At 41.8% G+C, this 17,354-nt stretch overlaps 1 protein-coding gene across 2 annotated transcripts; it reads left to right on the forward strand.

Moving 5' to 3' along the window:
- Nucleotides 1-1,990: 1,990 nt before the first annotated feature.
- HNRNPC (heterogeneous nuclear ribonucleoprotein C) lies at nt 1,991-14,545 on the forward strand. 2 transcript variants are annotated; one of them, XM_083145272.1, is made up of 10 exons: nt 1,991-2,221; nt 6,109-6,138; nt 6,619-6,728; nt 7,927-8,199; nt 8,647-8,722; nt 10,898-10,945; nt 11,063-11,217; nt 12,308-12,418; nt 12,541-12,677; nt 14,281-14,545. In XM_083145272.1, the coding sequence occupies exons 3-10, from the start codon at nt 6,689-6,691 to the stop codon at nt 14,359-14,361; spliced, it is 921 nt and encodes a 306-aa protein (XP_083001398.1). In that variant the 5' UTR covers nt 1,991-2,221; nt 6,109-6,138; nt 6,619-6,688; the 3' UTR covers nt 14,362-14,545. The 2 variants fall into 2 exon arrangements, with proteins under 2 accessions (XP_083001398.1, XP_083001399.1); XM_083145273.1 differs by lacking the exon at nt 6,619-6,728.
- Nucleotides 14,546-17,354: the final 2,809 nt, after the last annotated feature.

Raw genomic sequence — 17,354 nt, forward strand, 5'->3', positions numbered from 1 at the left:
ATAATGTGTAATAGTCATTACGGCGTGTGGCATAATGTGTAATGGGCTTTACAGTGTTATTGGTACTCTTATGTCGCCACGCCCCCCATGAACCCGCACCCCTACATTTTTTTATACCCACTTTTTTGACTGTGGTGGTGGGGCAGTCATCAATTCTCTTTCTGGCACCAAAATGGTTAGTTACAGGTGGTGGAGTACTATTTTGTAGTCATGGGTTCAATTCCCACTATGGCTCTAACTGTGCGGACTTTGTAAATTCTCCCCATACTTGCGTGGGTTTCCTCCGGGTTCTTCAGTTTTCTCCCACAATCCAAAAAGATACAGGTAGGCTAATTGGCTTCCAAACAAAATTAACCCTAGAATGTCTGTGTGCCTGTACATGTGGTAGGGAATATAGATTGTTAGCTATTTGTAAATATTCAAATATTCTCTCTGTAAAGCACTGCGGAATATGTATGCGATATATAAGAAACTGTTAATAAATAATAAATGTCCCTTCATTGTGAGACCACACCTCTATTTCAGTGTGCGCTGTCCTTTTGTAAATTATGGAATTTAAAGTTTGCAGGATGGTGCTGAACAGCCTAGCACCGGCCGTGAGGATATGCATACCGCTCACTTCCACTCCACTAAGTATTGTGGATATTTCAAATTGAGAGGAGGGGTACTAGTAAATGCATACTTGCCTACTTTTGAAAAGTAGTTTCAGTGAGATTATGGTTGGTAGCAGAATTTTGCACAGCGCCCCATTGAGGGGGCGTGCCATGCTCCACCCAAAGGGCGTGTCTAATTCCATTTTGGAGAAATTGTGGAAAAAGATTGTGAGCGTGGGTGTGTAATTTAAAATGACTTGCATCCAAATGTAGATGAGCCCCAAAGCAGTTAGTAAGAGATACTATATTTGGTAAAGTGCTGGGAAATGGCACTGATGATTAAATGTAAATTTAGCTTTCTCTCATTCCTTTTTCCCCAAAAAATGTAACAGTGTAATGTGGGCTAGGTGACATGAGGGAGATTGCTAGACTAATGAGGGAGAGAGGGAGATTGCTGCTATGTCAGGGAGTCTCCTGCAGAATGCAGGAGGGGAGGTAACTATGATGTAACAGTGTAATGTGGGCTAGGTGACATGAGGGAGATTTGTAGACTAATGAGGGAGAGAGGGAGATTGCTGCTATTTCAGGGAGTCTCCTGCAGAATGCAGGAGGGTAGGCAACTATGAGTAAATGTAAAGCCTAATCAAGGGGTATGGGAGAGAAAAAAGGTTGGGAACCACTGATGTGCAGGGATACATTTCCAAAAAAGCAGGACAGTGCTTTAAAGTCAGGAGAAGTTGGTAACCAGGCACTGGTTGTGAATCAACCATTATCCCCCCCAACAAATCATCGATGTTTATGCCCGATACCGGAGAGTTTACCATTGATTGGAGACTCACAAATAGGTTTCCTCCAACGATGGCACAGAATAAACATTTTATTTATTTTTTGCAAGGTTCAAGAGAAACAGAGCAGAGCAGAGCAGAGCCCCGCACCAGGTTGTGATTGTCCCGCGGGTCATACACTAAACAACAGCAATACAGCCATCGAATGGCGACAGCATCAATGTTCCTATATGAATTTTTTTAATTATTATTATCTTTTTAGGCCATCGATGGCCACTAACAGTTATCACACCGACGAAAACCATCAATGTTGAGCACACCAACCACCATCATGCAGATAGATTACCTAAACGCATTACTTGACAAATCAGATACAATAATCCCGCTACACGCACACGCACACGCCCACACCGCCAGCTCTATGGCAACGCCCTGCCTCCCATGACGCACTCCAGGGATCAGAGACAAAAAGCATCGGTGGCCGTGTACTTTGTCCCTATTGGTCGTCTTTATTTCCAAGGTGACGGTTGTACAAGTCATTCCGGCCTATCGCCTCCCATTGGTGGAGTGCATTCGTTCATGCTATGATTGGCGCCTTCGTTGTCCAATAAGCTATCGAATAAGCGCTCGTCTTTCATTACGTCTCTTGCTTGTCGAGCTGCGTAGTGAGGAGGAGATTGAGTCGTCGCCATTTTGTCTTACAGCCGCAGAGCTTCACATACCTATCGCTTATTACTCGGGTTCTTTGGGCTAGTTACCTCTGTCTGTAGTTTTTCGGTACTATTTTCGACCCTTTGAGCCCAAAGCTCAGCACAGGATAGCTCCATCGCTCGAAGAAAAGAGGTGAGTCATCGACGTTTTGTGTGTCTGAAAATGGCTCCTGTGTTTAGGCCGCACCGAGGCCTGCAAGGCTGCGACGCATCATGTGCAGTGTCTGACTTGCAGTACGGTTATTTTAAGCAGGTTTATTATGAGGTTACAATGGATTCTTTATACGTAGTATGCGTAGCTAGGTACACGTAGTACTGGTGCTACTGTAATAGGTATGGTGGATATATACTGTATATATCTATCTCTTGAGCGCCCAAATCCCTGATCTTGCCATGTATGGCGCCCTCTTTTCCCATCTGGTGCTCGGAGCGGCTTATCCCTCCTCGGCCAGGCCGCAGCTCAGCTCGCTTCTATTTTCCCCGACAGACAGAAAATTCCTCTGCGCATATTTTAACAGATATAGGCGATATGCGCTTCAGCAGGTACATAGTTTTACATTTGTTTCCAAAGTTACCGTATAGCGTAAACGTGCTACAAATAAAGAGCATTAAGGCATCCTAAGGTACAGAGCCCAAGATGTAAGTGCAAAGATAGTTAGGATTAGCTGTGGGAAAGCCAAGCTAATGAGGTTTAGAAATGTTTGTGGGTTTTGAAATCCACGGTTTGAGATTTGCATATTGCATGGCTAGGTTACCAGTATGGATGGGTGGAAGGGACACTGGGACAGATGTTTTAAGCCTTAACAAGAAATAAATGCAAGGGTGATAAAGAGAAATAACCGTCCAGCCAATCACCGTCCAGCCAATCACATCCTAACTGCCATGTCACAGGTTGTGTTTGAAAAACGTCAGCTAGGAGCTGATTGGCTGGGCGTTTATCTCTTGTTAAGGCTTAATACATCTGCCCCATAGTTTAAAAAGGGGGTGTAGCATGTATTATTGTCATAAGCTACCTGATGTGTTCAAGGGTTTACATGTGGCTGCCCTCTAAATTCAAAAAGGTCTCATTCATTTAAGGCTCTAGTACAGGCATGTCCAAACTCTGGCCCTCCAGCTGTTGTGAAACTATACACCCCAGCATGCCTTGCCCTAGTTTGTAGCATTCCCTATTAACAAAACCGTGGCAAGGCATGATGGGACTTGTAGTTTCACAACAGCTGAAGGGCCATAGTTTGTACATGTCTGCTCAAGTAGCTTCAATGAACCTATTTGGGAGAATTCAATTGTTTACTGTGCTGGCTGTGTTTAATCTCCCGCCTAAAGTAATGGGAGAGTAACAATTGTATTGTTTTATTGGGCACTAGCATGATAACTGATTTAATTAACCTAATATTGGTCTCTAATAACATTAGTAGCCCTTTTTAAAACATCTTTACAATGAACACATGGCAAAAAAGTTGGAAATTTGGGCCTGCAAGTGGGAACTCAGATAGCTTATTGCTGTTGTACTGCCACTTATATGCAGTCGTGACTGCATATTAGTGGCAGACCAATGGCTTATACCCCTAAAGGGGCATACACATTGAGCGATGTTGTGCTCTTTTTTAAGCAATCTGGCTAGATTGCTTAGAAAGTAAGAGCAGATCTCTTCGTGTGTGTACCCCAAACGATTACGATGCGTGATAATGATCGAGATCTCTCATTCTAAACCAGTACCATACTTTTTTTTTGCTTAAGCAAAATTGCTTGGCACAAATCACTTCCTGTGTATGTTCTCTCCATGGGTGATCTGGACACAGGGAAATCGCCTACACTAAATAGCTTAGCACACATCTGTGTGTATGCCCCTTTATACATGATCAAAATCTCTATTCTGACCCATTATTTGGAACACCATTTCATTCTAGCACAGACCTGTTACACAGCATCGCCAACATGGGTTATTTCCAGTTTGGTGCCATTTGTGCTGCCCTAAGGTGCAAAGTAACTGTTTTGATGGTGCTTTGAGATGATATCTCCAAGGGCTACTGATCTAGGGAGATGTAGCAATAGCCAGGACAGTAAAGATCTTTAAATGGAGGTTCTGCCGTACACATTATCAAAGCAATGCAGGGCCAACTATCTTTAAAAATGCATCAGAATAGCTTTTGCTTAGAGGGAAGTGTCAACTCTCCTCTTTGACTATTATGGTGACTGGTGCATGAAGACATATTGTGCAAAAGGCAAGGCTCTGCAAATTTAGTGTCCATATGCAAGCTGTTAGGCTTGGGCCACGCATGGCGGCCAAGCCGGTCCCGTTCAGCGCCCCGCAGTGGCAGGAGGGGGAGTGCCACACAGCGGTGTGGCCAGATCCTGGAGAATAGGATATGGCTAGTGCCAACCAGGTTTCTAGTTATACACAGTAAGGGGCAGCCACATACATTTGAATGTATGTGTATGTCTAGAAATATGTCAGTCCTACTGCAGCATGCTGCGGTAGGAACTGGGGCTGCAAACCCACTGCCAATGTGACTTGCACTAGCGACATTTGAAGCCGGCAAAATTGAAGGAGATTACAGATGCCACTGATCCTTCATAATTTGATTTCAATTTGGCACAATGTCAATGTAGTGACATTGGTTACTTCAATGCAGGGACTGATTCAATTGTTCTGGGCATCTATTTTTTTTTTTTTATTTTTTTTTTTTAAACGGGACGGTTTAGACACAAGAATGCCAAAACAACTGTGAAGCAGCAATTTTTTGGGTATGTCAAACTTTTAGTTTGCCACTTTAAAATATAGTTGCAGAGGACTCGGGTGTATGCCGCTCGCCCATTACTACTGTAATTAGCCACGCAACCCCCTGCACCATAGAGCTGTTCTTGGGGACCCCTGTGTGGTGACTTATTTTTTTTTTTAATAAGAATGGTATCTATATATTTGAATACTACAGATTTAATGTGAATAAATTAGAAATATCTGAAGACATAGGGGTATATTCAATGCCAAACAGGCTAGCTATGATGGCGAGCAGTGCCTATTGCTTGCCATCATAAACTGCCCTCAGTATTCAACCCAACCCCCTTCACTTGTCGTTTCTAAAAAGCGAAGTGGAAATGGCGAGGGCGGCCGTCAAAATGGCGATGATTGTGGCTAGATGCAGCGGGCTCGCTGTTTGGTGGAATCAGGGGTGGTGAGGAATTCCCCTGATAGAAAGGGCGAGGGGGTTAAATGGTGAGGATGGCTTGTTTTCGGCGATCGTCGCTGAAAACAAGCCATCCTTGCCATAAAAATCCCCTCGTCAGCCACATTGAATATACCCCAAAGTATATTATGTGTGTGTATTCATTATTGTCCTGTATGCCAGCTTTTGAAAGTTGTACATGCACTCAGAGGTTGGTATCTGCAGTGTTTAAGATAAATATTGTGGCAGCAATAGTTTTGCACTTTAGAAGAAATGTTTCATGTACATTGGTGGCTTGTTTTCCTTACCCCAGTGTCCCTCATTCCAGTTCCCTTCAATCTGAAACTGTTCTCCCCTTCTCCTTTCCACAGGACAGAGAGCTGAGCAGTTCTCCAAATTACCCCTTCGTTCCCTGCGCTATTCTGACACAATTTATATACATCCCTTCTCCTTGCCCTTATTTTCTTTAGAGTAGTCACAAAGTGCACATGTAGCAGTATAGTTGCTTCTATTATAAGAGGCCTAAAGTCCTCAAACACCACAGCCTCTAAATACTTATCACATTATTGTCCTGTTTTATTTTTATCCAAAATGGAAGCAAAGAATACTGCACTTACAGTAAGTGCTCAGAAAAGTCTTCACCTCCTTCCTACCCCCCACCCCCCCCTTTCCTATCCCTCCGAAGCAAATTTTTTGGGGTGTATTACCTGATCATAAATGACACTTTGCAAAAAAGAAAATTTTTTAAAGAACTGCTAGTATTTTTAAATGGACTCTTGAAAGATTATCTACCTTTTTTTTTTTTTTTTTCCTGATTTGGATCATTTTCATAATTTTTCCCCTTTTTTTTTCACAGCGAAGAATTTTTTTTGAAACGCCAACTACAGTAAGTGTCGCATTTCCTGTGTTTTTTTTTTAATTGTTTTTTTTGTACATTTTTTATTTTTTCCCCAGATTTTTTCCTGCCTTACTGGTCTCCTTTTTAACTGCTGTATTTCTGATTTTTATTTTCGTATTTTTTTTTTTTTTTTTTTTTTTGTAATGTTTTACATGATGGTACTGATGCTAAATTTTTCTAACTTTTTTTTTTTCTGGTGGGGGTTGGATTGGGAAGGAGAATCTGTCCTTTTTAAATATGCATAATCCATTATTTTTGTGCTAAAATATACTTTTTTCACCCAGATAATCTGTAGATGTCAATTTGATTGCTTTGTCTTAAATTTAATCACATGCAGATAGTTAGACTTGTTCTATATTCAAGTTTTTTTTAGTAATGCTGTTGGAACACTTGCAATGTTTTCCTACTGTGCATTACCTTATGTGGGCAGTGGAATTTGACAGTTGCAGTTAATGTCCCTTCATTCAGGCCCTTTTCCTGCCCCTCCCCATTCCACCTCCCATACCTTTGCCCCATCGTTGGCAATACGCAGCAAAGAATGATGCAAGACCTCGGGCAATCTATTCTTCAGACACCTGGTAAGAATGGTTAATGAATAAGGTAACAAAATATGCACATACAGCTCCGTATATGCATCATGTTCTGTTATACTTTTAATTTTGGCAGCACATGTACAATATTCCTCACTGCCTTTGTACTAGTCTGTAAGCTCACATCAAAATCCAGTTCCATTCAAATAGTAAATATTCTTTGTTCCAGCAGCTTGTTTACTACTTTAGGCATTGCATTTTGCTGATGAAAAAACTGGTGCAAAAGAGAAACCGTTGGTGTTGCCCATCACTGTGATTAGGTAGGCCTAATCACTTTAAACCAGTACACTCATGAATTACACAGGTTCTGTGGCTCATAAGCCAGGTGAAATACAAGCTTTGAAGCCAGCCAGCCACAGTACCTGTATCATTCAGGAGTGTCCTGGTTTAAAGGGGTGCTATGGTAAGCCTACATAGGAGCCACTGAAATAATGTTGTTGGTGTTTTTTTTTATTTATTTTTTCTCTTCACTAAAGCTGGGTACACACGGATAGATTTGAAGCCCGATTTGGGCGCTTCCGATCGATGGGAACGACCAATCGTTCCGTGCATCGCTAACGATGCGCCCGTGAATCGTTAACGATGGTCTATGATCTTTCCTGCGTGCATCCAATCGTTCCGATACACTCGTTAACTGTCGGAACGCTTCCAACATCGTTCCGTGTGTACCCACCTTAAATGTGTATGCACAAAATTATCTGAAGATGCTAACTTTTACCGTGAGCATGCACAGAGGAGTTTGTAATTGGGATAATCCAATAGTCACTCGCACGGCGGTACAAGTGTCTTGGGGTTAATTGTAATTGTTTTGCACTTTCTAAGACTATTGGAGTAGTTGGGCAACAGCTTTTTTTTTTCTTCTGTGACAGTTTTCATAAACACTTCAATATTTGCACATGGATACAGCCAACCATGTCAATTTAGATTTCTCAGCAAATGCAGCGAGTTTTACTTGTTACTCCAATAACACACAGCTTGTTCGACAGCAGCTATAATACAGCACTGGGACTAATCCTCTATTTTCTGAAGTGCAACTTAATTTCCCTCCAATGAATTTTGTACATGTGTTGTCATTTTGCTATATTCATTCCACACTTGGTCTGGCCCTGCCCTTTATAAGTTTTTATATATATATTTCCCAATCCTATTTCCACCGCCACTTCATTATATTTCTCCCTTCCTCTAGGCTTCAAAATTGCTTCCTTAGGGCGTAGCGCGATGGCGAGCAACGTCACTAATAAAACAGACCCCCGCTCTATGAACTCCCGAGTATTCATTGGGAACCTAAACACTTTAGTGGTGAAGAAAGCAGATGTAGAAGCAATCTTTTCTAAATATGGCAAGATTGTGGGCTGTTCCGTACACAAGGGCTTTGCTTTTGTGCAATACAACAATGAACGCACCGCCCGTACTGCTGTAGCAGGGGAAGATGGACGCATGATAGCTGGGCAGGTCCTGGGTGAGTGAATGGATAAATCCATTTTTAATTTTTTCCTTTTTTTTTTTTTTTTTTTAACTAGGTAGATCAGCTCATTTGAATTTTCCATGATATTTGTAATGATTTTCTTTTGATATTTTTTTTTTCCACCCTATCAATTGGACATTTTCTCTAACCAGTGCTGCATGTCCATCTTCTTCTTTTTTTTTTTTTTTTTTTTTTTTTTTTTTTAATATATATTTTTTCTTTTGTCTTCACTTTTTCTGTAAAATTTTTATTTTGTATTTTTACTACAATTTTACAGCATTGTATCTGCAAATTTTTTATGTCAACCCTCTGATATTATGTATTTTTTTTTTTGTGTGTGTTTATTATAATAGTCTAGGTAAAATAAGTTGGGTGTTGGGGTGTAGATCCAAATAATGTAGCCCTTTTCATTTAGTCTAAAGTTTTACCTCTTTATTTTAGACATCAACTTAGCTGCTGAGCCTAAACAAAACCGAGGAAAAGGAGGGATCAAACGATCAGCAGCAGACATGTATGGGTAAGTTTTTATACATCTGAGATATACATTGTAATGTAAAAGCACTGTCACTGATGATTAACGTGCTTCAATCTAATGCTACGTTCCCATTGCCGCCCCTGCAAAATCCCAGGTTTTTGTTCCTGTGTTTTTGGTGAGGCACAGAGCATCTCACCTCTACAGACCCTATTCATACTGCACCTTAGACCCGGGAAATTCCGGTTCACACTGCTTCCCCTGGTATGCCTCCCATCAAGTGTGTGGCATCTAAGAGCAGCTTTGATTGGCTGTTTAAAAAGCAGCTTTGAGCAATGCAATGAAGTTGCTTTTTTGCATTTTGTGAGAAAAACCCAGGTCTAGCCTGTTAACACTGCCACACACCCATGTACTACCCAGGAAAAACCCTTCAAAAAACCTGTGTGTAATTCCCGGGGCATAACACCCAGGAATCTCACAAATACCCTTTCACACTGAGACAGGACATGGGAAATTACTGCTTGCCCGTTTTTGCGGCAGTGAGAACGGGGTATAATATAGTAATTTCAAGCCTAAAGAATGAAGTTGCCCATATGAACCATTCACTTCTTACCTATCAACATTTTAAAGAATGTACTCTTTAGAGTCCAGTTGGTTGCTATGGGCAACATCTCCACTTCTCTTCACTCTTTAGGATTGCTGTATGTAAACTTGGACTGAAATACTAAGCATACAAGCTTAACATCCTTGGCATTGTTACTACGACTAGGCTATGATTTATTGCTCTAGGCCAGGGATGGGATACATTCAGCCCTCCAGCTGTTGAACTACACATTTTCCCAGCATGCCCTGCATCAGATTTTGCATTGCCAGATATCCCAGCATGCCTTGCATTTTTGCTGTGTAGTTCAACAGTTGGAGGACCAAAGGTTCCCCATCCCTGCTCTATGTAAGTGATTATAATTACACACAGAATGGCTGAGGCAAATGAAGACCGTAAAGGGTCGATCCTATTCCATGCGGATGGTTCTTGCGTGTTGCTCCTCAGGGCACCGGGCGCACTTTACGGCGTGCTGAATTTGCTTAAAGGCGCTTGCACCTCGATAGTGGTGCAAGCAATATTAAGTGAGTTTGGTACAGTGAAGGATGCGAGATCAGCTTAATTTGGGTGCCGTTTTCAGCATTTAAACGCCTGAAAACTGTACCCAAATGGCACCTCGCCCCTAAATTATTATTTTTTTTTTAAACTATTGTTGTATCTGCTTAAAGTTTATAGCAAAATATGTGTCATTGGCTTGACACATAAACTGATAAGTATGCTCCTTTTTTTTTGTCCAAACCAAGCAATGTCTTTCACCGATTTTACCATTTGGTGGTTTACTGACTGGTCTATTTAAGCAGTTACATATACACATAATGTGTATGTTCTGTAGTGATGTGAACATAATGCAAAGTGTAGCCCCCCGGAGAGCACACACCTAAAGGAGCTGGTAAGGTCACTTGTTGGATCGAATCCCCTTTTTTGTTTTGATTGGATCTAATTCTTACTTTAATCACAAGGGGACCATTACTCACTTTGGAGTTTACCCCTATGTTTCTACATGTGTAAATACATCATCAAATTAGAGAATTGTAGATTACAGCATATCTATTAAAGGTTTATATATGGAGTCATAAGAAAAATAAGGCACCGATTTAAACACGGGTAGCCCTAAAGTACCAACTACAGTAAAAGGACTTAAGGCCCCTATTTGGACCAGTCACAATCGAAATATTGAAATTTCAGTACAGCGTTGTGAGCAAAAAAAGATCCTTAAAGATCTATTGTATATAAACACCCCTGATGAAGTCTCATAGAGACGAAACGCGTTGGGATTTTATTGTTATCCATAATCTAAAGAAATTCTGATACAAGATTCAATCTCAAGACAAAGTTTGATTTGTTTTAAATAAATGTTTTTTATTTGAAAAATACTTATGTCGATTATGGTCTTATAAAGTTAAGGAAAGACTGGAATCACCTAGTAAATTGTATAAGGGCGCTATATAACACTATTGTCTGTGATATTGGTGTTGGGGTCCCTATAGTATCGGATTCAGTGTTATCAAGCGACCGGCCTAGTGTAGCGCAAATTCTAGAGATATTGTACGTGTTATATATATATATTCTAAATTTTACTAAAGTATTCTAAACTCATTGCTTTCTTTGTTATCATGTAGGTCTTCCTTTGATCTGGATTATGACTTTCAGCGAGACTACTATGACAGGTATGTGAATGTTGTGATGAGCTGAAGTGAAAGCCTCTGTATAACAAATGTAGTTTTCCTTTTTAAAGCCTTGATTGTTTTTAACACTTTACCCCTTCTTATTTCTTGGGTGTACAGCTATTCTGCAGCCCGTGTTCCTCCACCACCACCAATTGCAAGAGCTGTAGTACCATCAAAACGCCAGAGAGTTTCTGGGAACACATCACGTCGTGGAAAGAGTGGCTTCAACTCAAAGAGCGGTCAGCGAGGGGGATCTTCAAAGTCCAGCAGATGTGAGTTGTGTAACGTTGTTCTGTGTCTTATGGGTGATTTTGGGTGACTCACAGGATATTTTCTAAATACACTGAAGTATGTGAACTATACCACAAATAGTTTTGTTTCTTGGTGTCCAAGTGCTGTGGGTAACTGGCTTGCCTGGATGCTATATATTTTTTGCTAGCGTTTATTTTTATTTATTTTTTTCTTCATGTGAAGACATGAACCACTTACCACTTTTTTTTTCTATGATGGGTGCTGCAAAAGCATACAGGTTTTGGCTTTTGCGCACTCTAGCAGGGGGTGGGGGTATTTGTTGTTGCTGCCGGACCACCCATCTAAAGAGACAGGAGATCACAAGGGCGATATTCAGTCGATAGTGTTTTTCGCAGCTAAACCCAACTAAACTAATGGGCATGATGCGAAAAGCCCAGTTTGCGCATTCAAATGGGTTAATTAATACATGTTTCTACCCGCCACTCCCAGGATGTGTGCTGAAATTCTGCAGCCAGCAATTGGTAGTGCCTGAACTCCAATTGAATTGCGCCACCAGGTGTGCAGGAGCGACAACTGCTAAAAATATAATCCCCGTGATACAGGGTCATTTGTTGCTAGAAACAGGCTCTAATTGGATAGACATAATTGACCATAAGGCTCTTAATCATTTCTCCCATTATGAAACAATTCATTACCCTGGGGACAAGGCTGTGATGCAACAAGCGGTCTGTCTGTTATATTTTGATATCGGTGCCCTCTCTTAGGAAGGGTGGGATTATTTTTTTTTTGTATGGCAAATTTCTGCTGGAAATATTATACATCTCAGGACTTAACTAGTTTGTATAAAAAACTGCATGGTGCACAAGATACGTTTTGCTTCACCCCCATAGAGTAATTGGTACATATTACACAATAGTATTGTTACCTGTGACAATAATATGCACAAATTATATTTAATGGTCTTATTTCCATAGTTTGGTCAAAGTAAAATGGTTTTGTAATAGATTCCGATCACCATGTTTTGAGTCTACTTTATCCACTTTGTTGGGACTTGGTAATATAATAGCCTCTACATTGAGAATTAAATAACGTTCATTTTATTTGTTACAGTGAAGGGAGATGATCTTCAGACCATTAAAAAAGAACTCAGCCAGATAAAACAGAGAGTGGATTCTCTTCTGGAAAGCTTAGAAAGAATCGAACGTGAACAGTCCAAGCAAGGTGAAGAAATTGAGATCTAACATTAGGATTTAGTTAATAGAAGCTTAATGCTTTTGTATAAGCAAATTGTTTAAACTTTAAGCTTGCAACTGGATAACTAATATTTTATTTTTGTACACTAGACACCAAACTGGATGATGAGCAGAGTAGCAGCTCTGTAAAAAAAGATGAAGTAAGTGTGAAAATGGTGGCGGAGGAAGGAGGGGATTCAGCTGAGGAGGGAGACTTGCTTGATGATGATGATCAAGGAGAGGACACGGTAAGCAAGAATACAGGATGTTGTCTGTGCTTGCAAGTTATAAGCTAGCCATACACTTGTCCAGTTTGACCACTTTATTCCCAATTCCGATGCATCTGGTTGAGAAATTGAGTAAAAGGTGGCCAAATTGCTGGTCTTTGACATCTGTTCTGGTGGGCAGATCTGAGTCTGATATCAGAGCTGCTTGCACGTCCCACCTCTAATGCCCCTTTCCCACTGCAGGTCACTTGGACACTCTTTACCCCTGGGGGGGGGGGTTAGGCACTCTTTACATTTTGAACGGGTCACTGCAATGGGAATGGTACTTAAACGGTAATCTGCTGCAGTGGGAATGCTAATACCGTTTTAAACACCATTTAAAAATACCAGTACTTAAAACGGGTCTGCAGTGGGAAAGCAGCATAACTTGAATAGCCTCCCAGCAGTGGGGAATGGGATCATATGCGAGATATCGCATGCAAAAGGACCGCATGCCATCCTGCTTCCCAGGCATCTCCACAGGGATGCCCGCAACACTACAGTGAAGTTGCAGTAGTGTATATGGGGGGGGGGGGTGTTACATTTTAATGTGTTACTTGTCTGCATAATGTGGATTTCTTCAGTAAACTTGCATGAATTATAATTTTGGCCATATAATTAACCTTTTTAACTATTTTTTAAAAGATTCATAGGTTTTTCTAATTGCATTTCTTGTGATTAAGGGGCAGATGTATCACGCTTATCGCGCCGCTATGATACTTCCTGCTTCGCCTCAATAGCGAGGCGAAGCATGAAGGGACATCGAAAAGATGTATTAACATCTTGTCTGCCGAAGCAGGGGAGCGTTAACTCCCCCCTTCGGCGATGTCCCTTTCTGGAGATAGCGCATCAGTATTAACTGATGCGCTTTCCTGTCCCCCGGCCGGCCGCACTGGGCATGCGCGGGAGCTCGCTGTTCACGCGAGATCCCCAGCGCAGCCCAGACCTAACAGCAGGGACAGCGCTGTCCCTGCTGTTTAGATAGGGCTTCGCCAGCCTGATGCTGGCGAAGCCAAACCCGGCTTTGTGCGGAACGGTCAGCGATGCTGACCGTTCATACATTCGGCCTGCTATCATTTTGATAGCAGCGCCGATATGGACAGGGGTGCATAGCGCCCCTGTCCATTACCGCATCCCGGCCGCTTCATACATGGGGGAGAAGCGGTATCAGTGCACATCACGTGCGCTGATACCCTTCTCCCCCATATCGACACATCATACATCTGCCCCTAAGTGCGGAGTCCTGGACAACATGTACCATTGCCATTCTGAGAACTGGAGTTAGTAATATTGTATGCAAGCTTCATAAAAAGCTCTTCTATTGTTCATAGAGATGGGAAGTTGCTCCCACCAGTTTTCTCCAATGTCAATGACTACACATCTACTGGCATAGACGGAATAACATAAATCTTGGTGAAGTTAAGCTTATTATATAGAAGCAAAACTGGAATAATTCTGTCGCTTTACTTTTTAATGAGTTATGGGAACTGTTTAAGGTGAATGAAGTAGGCACTTGCTATTAAATTAAAGCCTTCTTCTAAACTGTCCAATTGATTTTTTTCAACTTCCTGTTTTTGTCCCTCAGCTGGAAGAAATTAAAGATGGTGATAAAGAAACAGAGGAGGGAGAAGATGAAGGAGACAGCGCCAATGAGGAAGACTCTTAAACATAACTTCCCCACACAACCCTCCCTCCCTGCCTATTGTGTATAGTCAGTTCATAGCTCTGCCCCTTGTACCATCAGTCGCATCCCCCAGTTCTTAAAGCCTGTTTATTATGCACCCTGCATTTCCTCTGCCTCTTCATTTTGATACCTATTTGCGACTAAAATAAAAGTGTATTGTTTTTAACTTGTTTGTTTTGCAGTCTTCTTGCTCACTTTATTTACTCCCTTTTGGAGAGGTGCATATGAACTGCAGATGCAAGCAAAATGCATTTTGAACCTTGGATAGGGAATCGAAAGGTTTACATAGAAGAATATTTAGTGGTGACTTAGGGACAGGGTGGCCTAGAACCTTAGTCGCTTCTTGTGTAACCTCGTCCCAGAATTTAGAAATCACAGGGCAGTCCCACCAAATATGGTAGAAGGTGCCAGTGTGTCCGCATTGCCTCCAACAGAGGTCCGAGGAGCTCGGGAAGAGCTTAGATATCTTATCTGGGGTCATATACCACCGGGAATAGATCTTAAAAGAGTTCTCTCTGATACCCGTGTTAATTGAAGTTTTACTTACAAATTGACGCAGCTCCGACCAGTCCTCATCCTCCAGGCACACCCCCAGGTCCCGTTCCCAAGCTAACTCGTGTTTTTCTTTGGACGATGGGATTTGTGGGATAGTTAACGAGTACAGTGTGGAGATTGTGCCCTTACGACCTGGACTATAGATGCAATGACGTTCGAAGGGGGTGGGGCTTCTGAATTTGTCAGATTTGTTGATGGATCTAATGAAGTTAACGATTTGCAAGTAAGCAAAGTTAGCGGTGGCAGGAAGGTTATAGCGGTCACTTAGTGATTTAAAATCTGGGGGGGAAAATTCTCCCCTTATATGTCTTATTCTATCGATACCAGCTGAGGTCCAGAGGGAGGAATACGATCTAATATTTCCTAAGGGGAAATCTGGATGTTTCCAGAGAGGAGTTAATGGTGATGGATAGGTTGAAAGATTCAATTTTTTGTTAATTTTGTCCCATAACTGCAATACCGTCCGTACACATGGGACTGAGGCTATTGAGGGTGGTCTCAGCCTTGGGGGGAGCCATGGAAGGTAGCTAACTAATGGTTATCCTATTAAATCTGACTCAATGGCCACCCAGATTTTATTGTTCGGTGTGGTGTGCCAGGATGATATATGACTCAATTGCACCGCATTGTAGTATCTCTCAAAGATGGGAAGGCCTAACCCCCCATTTAGTCGAGATTTAGAAAGGATCGTCCTATTAATTCTGGGTTTGGTGTTCGCCCAGATGAACGAACCGCAGAGGGATTGAATTTCTTTTAAAAACGAAGGAGGGACCTTAGCGGGAATTGTTTGGAACAGATATAATACGCGTGGCAAAACGTTCATCTTAATTGAATTAATGCGGCCAGTCCATGAGATGTAAAAGGGGGACCATCTTTTTAAATCTGATTTAATCGAGTGCAATAAGTGAATATAGTTTTCTTTGAAAAGTTGATCAAAGGATTTTGTAATTTGGATACCCAAATAGGTAAAAGAGTTGGATTTCCATGTAAATCCAAAACTCTGGTGGAGGAGGTTAGCAGTATCTGAGGGTAGATGAAGTGGCATGGCTTCAGACTTTCTGTCATTGATTTTATGTCCCGAGCATCCCCTGTATTCCTGGAGTTCTTTCATGAGATTGGGAAGAGAAATCAGAGGTGAGGACAGGGTTAATAGGACATCGTTCGCAAATAAGGATATTTTGTACTCCTTGTCCCTAACCTCAATGCCTTTTATATTTGGGTTGTCTCTAATTTTAGTGGCCAGCGGTTCGATGCTCAGGACATAAAGCAAGGGAGAAAGAGGGCAACCCTGTCTTGTTCCATTATTTCGGGCAAAAAGCGGGGAGGACAGGCCGTTAGTGGAAACAGCAGCTGTAGGGTTTTCGTATAGGGAGCCAATGGCCTGCAGGAAGTTACCGTTGATTCCATAGGATTGCAAAGTTTGGAACATAAATGGCCAGGAAAGGCGGTCAAAGGCCTTTTCTGCATCTAATGACAACAGCACAGAGGGGAGTTTACATCTATTAATATAGGATATCAAATTGATAGTTCGTCTGGTGTTATCTAGCGCTTGGCGGGAAGGAACAAACCCCAACTGATCCGGATAAATAAGCTGGGGTAGTAAAAGGTTAAGTCGATTAGCCAGAATCTTGGCGAATAGTTTAATATCTGAGTTAATCAGAGAGATTGGCCTAAAATTTGTTTTACAGGTATGGTCTTTATTAGGTTTAGGGATAACAATAATGGTGGATTTTAATGAGTCTGGGTGGAACTTTTCCCCGAGTAAGATTTTGTTGAAGAGAGATAATAAATGTGGGGAAAGGGTGGATGAGAAGGTTTTATAGTACATGGCAGTAAAGCCGTCTGGGCCGGGGGCTTTGGATGGCTTCTGTGATCGTAACGCAGATTGTAATTCTTCGGCTGTTATAGGAGCATTTAAGGTTGATGTCTGGGCATCGTTAAGTTTTGGGAGTTTGCAAGAGTTCAAATATTGTTGGGCTATGAGTGAGGGTGCAGGTGCGGGCGATCGGGACGGGGACAAGTTGTACAGCGACTTGTAGTAGTTATAAAACATGTTATTAATCGAAGACGGGTCGTAAGTGAGTGTATTATTCTCGTCTCGAATAGATACAATAGCTTGAGAGGCACGTTTAGCTCTCAATTGCCTTGCCAGTAGTGCATCAGACTTGTTACCCTTTTCGTAAAACCTCTGGTTAGCCCAACGTAAGGATTTCTCTGTTTGCTCGGCAAGAATGGCTTGGAGTTCCCCTCTTACCCCCTGTATTTGTTTCTGTGTCTCATTAGAGTGTGTTTGTTTATGCAGGGTTTCTAAGCCTTCCAGTTGTTTAGTTAAAGCCATAATCCTGCCAGTCTGTACCTTCTTCCTATATGAGGCGTATCTAATTATGGCCCCCCTAACAACAGCCTTGTGGGCCTCCCAG

This window comes from Crinia signifera, chromosome 1 (assembly GCF_055691185.1).
Source record: "Crinia signifera chromosome 1, ASM5569118v1, whole genome shotgun sequence".
NCBI lineage: Eukaryota > Metazoa > Chordata > Amphibia > Anura > Myobatrachidae > Crinia > Crinia signifera.

Coding starts and splice junctions, on each gene's coding strand:
- HNRNPC (XM_083145272.1), top strand. CDS start 6,689: ATGATGCAAGACCTCGGGCAATCTATTCTTCAGACACCTG. Junction 8,200..8,646: donor GATAGCTGGGCAGGTCCTGG/GTGAGTGAATGG, acceptor TCTTTATTTTAG/ACATCAACTTAGCTGCTGAG. Junction 12,419..12,540: donor ACGTGAACAGTCCAAGCAAG/GTGAAGAAATTG, acceptor TTTGTACACTAG/ACACCAAACTGGATGATGAG.